At 38.3% G+C, this 9,773-nt stretch overlaps 1 protein-coding gene across 2 annotated transcripts; it reads right to left on the bottom strand.

Moving 5' to 3' along the window:
- Positions 1–2,271: 2,271 nt before the first annotated feature.
- eef1akmt2 (EEF1A lysine methyltransferase 2) lies at positions 2,272–9,270 on the bottom strand. Of its 2 annotated transcripts, none has more exons than XM_044373642.1 (6): positions 9,107–9,270; positions 7,523–7,588; positions 6,537–6,651; positions 5,993–6,100; positions 4,194–4,410; positions 2,272–2,595 (listed from the first exon to the last, which is right to left on the bottom strand). In XM_044373642.1, exons 1-6 carry the CDS (start codon positions 9,214–9,216, stop codon positions 2,498–2,500), a joined length of 714 nt encoding a protein of 237 aa, XP_044229577.1. In that variant the 5' UTR covers positions 9,217–9,270; the 3' UTR covers positions 2,272–2,497. The 2 variants fall into 2 exon arrangements, with proteins under 2 accessions (XP_044229577.1, XP_044229580.1); XM_044373645.1 differs by having other exon boundaries at positions 7,533–7,588; positions 9,107–9,234.
- Positions 9,271–9,773: the final 503 nt, after the last annotated feature.

The following is a 9,773-nucleotide window of genomic DNA, read 5'->3' as shown; positions in this document are numbered from 1 at the left end:
AATCAACAAAGTTGCTTTTATGCTTCTTTGTCATTCACGTCAATGTTGTATTTGTAATTAGGCTAAAACAATACCCCACATATCTACAGGAAACAACTGGTTTAAAAAAAAAACTGTGATTACCATTCACATTTATATATTTCCCTGTAATGTAGCTGTGGTAACCATTACTCAAAAGGCGGAGTGTGAAAAGGTCTGAAATGCCTTGAAAGAGGAATCTTCCCCACTTCCACATTGGCTCTCCTGCCATGGAAAACTTCACTTCTACATGGTGCAGTAATTCAATCAATCCACGAAAATCCTATTAAGAGACTTTCAAACATGTTTCCAGGGAGATGGAGTGAAAAAACATAAATATTTGCAGTATCACACTTGAGAGGTTAAAATGAAAGCATGGTATTCATGCTGGTAGGGCAGCCAGTGGGCTATGGCATCAAGTCTAAAACCTTATAGGTTAACATTATGAGTGGAATAAAAGTGTAGCTTCGAACAAGTGCCAACCCAGAAGCCGTGAAAGTGCTGACTGTGGTAAACATACTGTACAGCTCAGTTGAAACCAGCAAGAGCCAAAGTTTTATGATTTATTTTACTTTATGGTGGACGATAATGAAATACTTTCAAAGATGACAGAAAGAAAGTCTTCCAACTTCCCGTTTTTGAAATAACGGAGTGTCAGGAGGATATTGCCGTAACCATAATTACTTTATTCTTGTAAATTATTCATGGTGTTTTAAGAAACTTCACTTAATAGTATTTTTTCCTGAATAATAATTTCATTCATGAATCCACTGTTGGGAATGATGTTGCATGGAAAAACTGACCACACAACTCATGACTTAACTTAGGCATTCAGAAATGTACCAAAGTCTGTCTCTTAGCAATAGTACCTACGCGTGGGAAATGAGTAGGCTACACTAAATTCATGAAGTTAATAAATCAAAATCTAACGACACTGTTCCACTGTCAAATACTCAACAAGCTACCTAAAAGATGTCTCAAACACAATAGGAAAAGTGTTGACACAGGTAAAGGAGACAACAATTAATTGAGCTTGAGATGAATGGAGGCTTTCTCACTTCATGGGAAAGTCTCTGTGAGAGTTGTGCCTACGTTTGTAGGCATAATACGCACATCCAGGCAGGATATCCAGAGCCTTGTAAAATTCCAGGCAGTAATTCTTGTAAAGCTTTCATGTGTTTACTCAACAGCATGCCTCAACATCGATGGCTCCCATTGGGCCACTGGCCCAGCTTCCAATTAGGATCCAGAGTTTGGCAGATTAATGAAGCCATTGCAAGAGGAAATGGCAGACAAGCTTCTCTCCTCACAGAAGCCGTGGCCTCTTGTTTATTCATTATGTCCGAAGTTCTTAATCATGGTTTTCAGGACCCCAAGCGCTGCTGGTTTCCAGTTTAGCCAATTAGGTAGAGGCTATTTTTCATGTGACATGAAAGATAGATGGAATTAACTACTTAATAAGACAGCACAGTGGTTCTAAAACCTGTGGGTCAGGACTTTGAACACGGTCCTTGCAAAGTAATTTGGAGGGGACATTATATGATTTATGGAACAGGGAAAAACATATTCAGAGATAAAGAACACATTTTGGCTTCCGGGCATGATAATTAGTTAAATCAAACATCCCTGTCTTGTTAAATTATTGGCACAAATAGCCTCAGCTGAGTAATATTATGGTCAAAAAGTGCCAGCGGGTGCATGAAGGTGAAGAGTTCACAAATGAAAGGATGCCACAAGACATGGGAACCTTCTTTTACGTCAAAACAGCATTTCTTCAAGGGCCAGAGAGCTAATGTTAATCAGAGCTAAGAGGTTTCATGTGAAAACATTTCATATGATCAAATATCAATTAATCTGACATTTCTCTATTACTAGTTTACATCATGCAATTTTAAAACACAGGCTGTGACATCAATAATATTCTGTGAATAGGACAGATGATGGCTTTGTTTTATAATCCACTTAAAAGACAGGAGTTATCAGATATTCCTGTGTATGCATCGAAGCTGTTTAGGAAAAAAGAAAAAAAGTAATTTGATAAAAAAATTCCTTTTTTTGGAATAGTAATAATAATCATGAGATATTGGCAATACACTCCACCATGAAAGCACCATTTGAACATATGTAAACAACCTTGAAGCTGAAATTGAATTAAATAATTTTGTTAATTGTCTGCATAAATGTATTACATTACAAAAAAGAGGAGCCTATAACACTGTAGATCATTGTAAAGATAATACAACAGCAACGATACAAAAACAGATTAATTTATTTCAAAAGAACTGTCCCACTCAATTGCACTGTATGTCTGCTTTGTCATACACTGTTTTTTTAAAAAGGAATAGTAAATAATCAGTTCCTGTATGATCATGTCATGATGTACTGGTACAGGTTCTGTGATTTCCTGTGATAAACACAAGGCTGCAGAGTTGATGGGACAAAAAACAACAAATTTCCTCCTACGCTGCTGCTTTGAAAATCAGTGTACTCTCTTGAAGATGAGCGCTGTCACACTGTTGCCAATCTTGCCTCCGAATTGGAAACTGGGTGTAGGCAACTCCTGTACAAATTCAAATCCTGTGAGGCAACGCAGAGAAAAAACGTACAGGTTAAGAAATGTGCATTATGCAAACTTACCAAGCAATTTACATTCTGTTGACAAACTTATAAAACATCAACACACTGTCTTAAACACAAACACGCCTGAGAGTCTTTTCTTGCTGACTATGGCTACAGAGGGGTTAGGAAGAGAACTGTGAGTCAAGAACTATCCGTCCACCATCTGTGGTGCATCCTGGGGCCTAGTAAAGACAGGCTGTCAGTGTGACAGATGAGATATCATGGCCCTTTGGCCCCCTGCAGGCTCTCCAGAGTGACTACACTGAGAAGAGTGACAGCCAATGGAAGCTTGCCGAAATTCTGACTTTACAAGGCTGTTGTTGCCTGCAGCTTAACAACCTGCCAGGAGACTGCTGTAGTCGTGGAACTGTGTCTGTGTTTTGACTGAGTGTCAGTCAACAAACCTCCCAAATAAAAAGATGTTACGTGTCAGAGAGGCACGACTATAAATTACACTGGTGTACACCTAAAGGATTATATTTTTACCCCAGCTTTTTAAGCCATTTAAAACACAGCAAAAATGCACTTAACATTACAAACCATGCCATGTATTTTTAGATTTTGAATGTTTTCCCCTCCAGGTAGCCATTTAATCACGTTGGTCCTATAGAAAATCAACACGCTAATCAACCACAGAAAACATTTGTGAATATTACTTAAAGGACCAGTGTGCAGGATTTAGTGCCATCTAGTGGTGAGGTTACAGATTGCAACCAACTGATAACACCTCCCTATCCAAACGTGTAGGAAAACCTACGGTGGCTGTGAAACTGGCGAAAAATGCAAAAGACCCTCTCTAGAGCCAGTGTTTGGTTTGTCCATTCTGGGCTACTGTAAAAACACAGGAGCCTCTGTGGAAGAGGACCTGCTCTCTATGTCGATATAAGGGACTCATTCTAAGGTAACGAAAACACAACGATTCTTATTTTCAGGTGATTAAACACTACTTAAAACGTACTTATGAATATTAAATTCCATTTCTGCCAAGTCTGTTCCATTAGATGCCACTAAATTCTACACACTGCACCTTTAATTGTGAAAGGTAATTTTGTCTAATGCATACATTTATCTAAAAAGTTTACATGTTTTCTTTTGAGTTTATATGAACATGAGAAAACCTCTACAACTGCATTAATACAGAACTAATTGCCACTGTGAGTGACTGTTCCATACAATACGAATGGACGCATCAAAACACTCAACGCATTTATTTAAAAACATATTGCTGCTTTAAAAAGCAATTAACAAAATTATTTCTTATATCAGAAATTACCGGAGTGTGTTTCTTTTAACATTTCATAAAAAAATAAAATATAGACTAGAAATGATTTAATCAAGGCACAATCAAAACAAAGAAAGGAATGAATTGACATAATTGGAGTGACCAATCAAGATATGTTGAAAATAATGTGCTTTGGAGTTGTTTGGGAGAACTGTGCACTCCAAGAAGCAAGCCCTACACAGCTCTCTCATAAAAGCATTTAACAGGATTTAACAAAAATTGATCAAAATAAATGATCAGACCTACAATCATTAATTTCAGCATTTCCCCTCACCTTCACTGAATCGATCTAGCAGCTGCTCTTTTGTCCAGTTACAGGAAGTAATAGCAAAGAGTCCTTGGTCCTTAAGAGCATCTTTAAGAGCTTGTACGTAGAGTTTTTTGACCTCTGTGGTGTTGTCTGGGTTTAGGCTTATTGCATCAAAAGTTCCTTTGTCGATGCAGACATCAAAACCCTTTATTTCCCCTTGACAGTTTAAGAAATCCACCTCCTGAAATGAAGAAAAGTTGACAAATTAAGATTAACAACACCCCTACAGCAAATGTACATTATGGAAACTACTATTTAGTCTGACTTTTTAGATGTGGGGTATGCGATATCATTACCGGCAGAAGAAATCTTTCAGCATCAACCAAGATTAAATGTGTAATACCTCACTGGATCACTTAAAACTAAATTAAAACTGCTGACATGACCGCGCTTAATTCTCCAGAGGTTGCTGACCTACCATACGACCAGTGAAAAGAGCCCTTTATCTGGACGAGGGGCATAACACCAGATCTCTGGGGTGAGCTGAAGAGCCACATACTCACAAACCATGGGTCACAAAATTTGAGATTTATGAGTGATTCACTGGAGACAGAAATGTCCATATATTGTTGTAACTGACAGAGTTCAATTTGAGTGTGAGCCTATAAAAACAGGGAAAAAAAACTTGGAGGATGTTAAAGGAAGAATGTATGAAGGTGAAGTGTCAAAGCAGCAGTAGACAGTGACTAATGTAAACGGAGACGAGGCTTGACAGATTTGAGAGTAAGAATGACCTTTGAGGCAACACGCTTTTTTAATCACGTGGCTGAAACTCTGCACACTCCTTCAGACTCCATGCAGGGCTGCACATGCACAAACACAAGCACATTCACACAAGTTATTTTGGCATTCTGCAGTATTAGCAATATGGACAAGATGCCAACATACCATTTCTCTCTCTCTCTCACACACGCAGCCATATAACCACTGTGCTACCCCAGTCCAGCTAAGGTCAATATTGACTTCAATGGCAGGCTCTCTACCCAAGCAAAGCACACACCGTCATAGCTGTGTGATGCACAGAAACTATATGCAACTGTATTATGCACACAGGAGAGGAAAACTCACTCATCATGACAGCCCTTATAGACCAGCCAGCATTTAAACCCTGTTTTTCTTGCATGTACTTGTTAGCAGATGTGTTAAATCCTGTCAATTCATTTGGGGTTTGAGGTGGTTTAAATCTGAATGGTGGGCAGACTTCCACCACTCTCAGGGACTTCTTCTTATCCAACCCTCCCACACGGTAAACACAGGAGAGTTTCCTCTAACCTTCCCAGGCCCAGGCATGGGCATAGGCCCACTGTATGCTGAAAGCTATATTGTATCATTGGCATTTAGGAATGAAGGTTATTAATTTTGCATCAATGGATGATTTGTACATAACCTGAGAACCACCAGATCCACTGAAATAATATGTTGCAGCATTTAAGTTATTTCATTTTTGCACAAAATGTTGATTCATGAATGATAAGCTAGCCCTAGAAATATTCACACAGTGTAGCAGTGTATCAGTTAAAAGTGTCAATGCCACTTTAACACCTGTGTGTACACATAAACGCTTTCATATCGCAGTTAGAAAGTATGTCTGGTGTCAATTCACATCTCACAACTGTAAGTCACTTTTTCACAATAATTATAATAACCATGCAAAGAATATAGACCATTTGGCTGGTAAATGTGTTTTGATATTTTGTGAAATAAAGGTTATAAATGTGAACGTTACCTGTAATACTTTTGTTATAATGACAAACAGGACTCACCTTTACAGTCACATCCGTCAAGTCCTCCGCCTGCAGGACGTTTTTGGACAATTCTACAGATGCTGGAGAATAATCTATCCCCGTCAGATTCCTGTAACCGTGTTTCGCCTAAACACAAAAAACACAGCAGAATAAAGCTTATCAACTGTTGTGGAGATGTGTTTTAAAAGTTTGTTAACAGGGTCGTTACAGTGAACCTAGCTTTAATCTACAAACGATCCATTAAAGGTTTAGATTACCTAAATCACAATTTTCTCTACCCTATTACTACCATAGTCATATCTAGTCATGCAGATAGAATTTGGCAAGGTCTTGAGATAGCTGAGGATTCTGCCGCGATCCCAATACAACAGAGATAAAAGGCATTCAGATTGTGGCTTTCCAAACTCTGACAAAAAAAATTTGCCAACGACAATATTCCAGTTACCCTTGGTAATCCACAGCTGTTACTATATTTTTGTTGTAATTTGGGTGAGCATTCACATGCAGTACCCTTGAAATAAAAATCATAATAGTGTCAAATGTATTTTTACTCTGTTCACACCAGTTCAACTAAAAAAGCTCCATTTCCAGTGCCAATGTCAAGAATGGCAGCATTTTCTGGGATGTTAGCTCTGTCCATCCATCGCAGAATGCGGCTCATGCTTTCCTCGCCAAACCTTACAAGAAGATGGAAATACACAGAGTTTAGTGACAAGACCAGCTATTACAGGAAACCAAAAATACTGTATTAAGCAAGTCTATGGTTAGGAACCATAACATTTTGGTATGGGAAATAACCTTGCCAGGGACACTAAGGTTATAACAACTGGTAGAAATATTGATTTAAAGGGCAGGTTCACAATTTTTCAAGTCTGTCTAAAAACAACAGTCAGGTGCCCAAATGAACATTGAAATAGGTTTTTCTTGCTGTAATCGTTCCTCCTGTTCATACTGGCCATTAGAAGATCCCTTTGTAATGCATTTACAATGTAAGTGAGGGGGGCAAAATCCACAAGGTTGCTTCTGTGCAAAAATTTATTTTTTAAGTTTATCTGATGCTAATTTGAAGCTTCAGCCATCCAAATTAGTCAAATTAAGAGGATGTCTTTCAATGTTACAGTCTTTGTGGTGCAAAAGTTCCTCTTTTTGTTACTATACTTCCACTGCAGCTCAACAAGGAAACACAAAGAGGGAATTTTATGATAAAAAAAAAGTAAATGTGGCAGATATCCACCTGATATGACTGATTCAGACTGCTGGAGCCCCATATAAGCTTCAGATAAACTTTTAAATTTTTGCACAAATTGACTGTGTGGACACACTGTGGATTTTGTCCCCCATCAATTACATTGAAAACACATTTGAAGGGGATCTTTTAATAGCCAGTATGAACAGCAGGAATGATTACAACGAGGAAAACCTCTTTCAGTGTTCATATGAGCACCTGACTGTTGTTTTAAGAAACACTTGAAAAATTGTGAACCTTTCCTTTAATTTCAACATTAACCATGCTTCTAAAGAATGTGTGTCAATACTCTGTATGATTACCAAATCTCACCAACGTCCCCGATGTCTTTGAATGTCTCAAGTTCTTTTTGGTATGCATCTTCCCAACTGCACAAAAGGATGGACATTGACAATTTGTTACAAAAATACTATGGGCACAGATGACAAACTGCTGACAAAACATGACAAAGCTTTTTTTTTTTAATTAAACATATAGTCCAATAAGTAGTCTTAATTGAGTTTATTTAAATTGTTAAAGAGGGCCTATTATGGTTTTTCTTATTTTCGTTCATATATATAATGTCACAATGTCGGATGTTCATGTTAAAAGTGACCAAAGTGTCAAATAATAAGGCAAACATATGTGAGCAAAAAGCACCGGCTTCAGACTGCTCTGAACGCTCGGCCTCCAATGTATTTTTCTATTTTCAGCCGACGCCGACGTCGGCTTGTGACAGATTTCTTCACAGTAAGCGAGTTCACTGCTCCGCTTCACTAACATTATGACTTTTTTCCATTGTTTTGGGGGTAGTCACGCCAAGCCAGGACTTGAGTCGTGCTGGCACGCTATGAGTGTTTTTCCATTACACAGCACAGCAAAGTAAAATAAGTTGATTACTTGTTGGAGGTATGCTGGTTGTCTGCAGCTCTTCATCAAACATCATTGTCACTATGGCTGTTTCTGCTTGTACTATTCCTCCCTGCATTATTTTTAACTGATCCGCTGAACAAAGAGCTCCAAATATCTACAGATGTTGTTGTGTCACCACTAACTCTGTGAGGAACACATTTAATTTCCTGTAAATTCTGCACAATAAAGTCTCCTGTTATTTTGTCATTTAAAAACTTTTAATATGAAGCAGTAAAGCAAGAAATGTTGGATTTGCATCAGTGGTAAGTTAACACAACTCTGATACGGTTGCCCCTTGGCAGTTTTCCAGAAAGCTGGCCAATCAGAACAGAGTGGGCTCATCAGGAGGGGGCCTTAAAGAGACAGGAGCTTATAAAACTGCCTGTTAGAGACAGAGGCTGAACTGAGGGGCTGCATAAAGGGCCTACATAAGATAAATAATAAATAAAGTTATTTTTAACAGTGAATCATGCAAAGCTTCTCTAGTGGAGTCCAAAAATAAAAATATAGAGCTGTAAATGAACATAATAGGTCCCCTTTAATATAAAATCAAACGTATGTTTTTCCTGCATGTTCCCATGACAACAGCAAATATCACCAGTTTAGTTTAATGGTTAACAGCTAATGTACACAGATAACAAATTACAACTCTATATTTTTTTCTAAACAGACAACGGACACACATTTATCCTCTTATTTGTCCAACAACACTTCTAGTTAACATCTCAACTTTATTCATCCTCTAAACACCACATACTGCCTGGACGTGTTATTTCTGTCGAAATTGAACATTTATTACGGTACCGTTTGGTGGATAAAATGCCCAAATGAGTGGTGGCTCCTATCGATTTGGAAAAGGTCCTAAAAACTTATTGTTAAAGTGCTGAAACGTGATATCAGTTAGCTTTGTTGTTGTCTGCTGTAGCTGCGGAAACTGAGGAGAATAGCCAACCGCCATACATTTACGTAACTAAGCAACAGATCACAACACCTACTATTCTTTTGTTCCGAGTTTTGAAGGTCCAAAATCACTATCTGAGCATCTGTCTTCTTCTGGATCCGAGGTGTTCCCACAACCATGTGTGCTTTCTGTGGCTTCTTCCATGCTGGAGAGGACGCTGTCAGGGCTTCTTCTTCTTCTTCTGGTTAAGCAGACTAGACGCTGCACTGGCGTATTGCTGCCCTCTACTGTTTGTTGTTGGCCCAGGTCTTTATATTTTGTTGTATATTGTATTGTATTTATTGGGACAATGTACAGTTTTAAACATAAATGTTAACATTTGATGCACTGCACCAGAGTTAGCTTTAAAGCTAATTTTCATCTGCAGTCCCTTACAATTAAAACATATATCAGCACGATAACAAACAGTATAAAGCAAAAAACACACAGGACACATTATACAAAATACAAAGCTACACACAATAGCACATCACATACACCCACAAATCACATACACCCACAAATTCACATACACCCACAACATTGTACAGAAATTCCAGCTGTTCCTCCATTTTACTCCAGTTATCCAGGTTGAGTAAGGTGCACAGAGTAAAAACAGCTCCCAGGTCTTTGAACAGCTTCCTCTTTTGATGGGAGTAATTCTTACTCTGGATAAGGATGTGCATTACCGTATCCAAGCCTCCACACCATGGATGTATTAT

Source organism: Thunnus albacares, chromosome 14 (genome assembly GCF_914725855.1).
Source record: "Thunnus albacares chromosome 14, fThuAlb1.1, whole genome shotgun sequence".
NCBI lineage: Eukaryota > Metazoa > Chordata > Actinopteri > Scombriformes > Scombridae > Thunnus > Thunnus albacares.
This window is presented reverse-complemented; position numbering and strand designations above follow the sequence as displayed.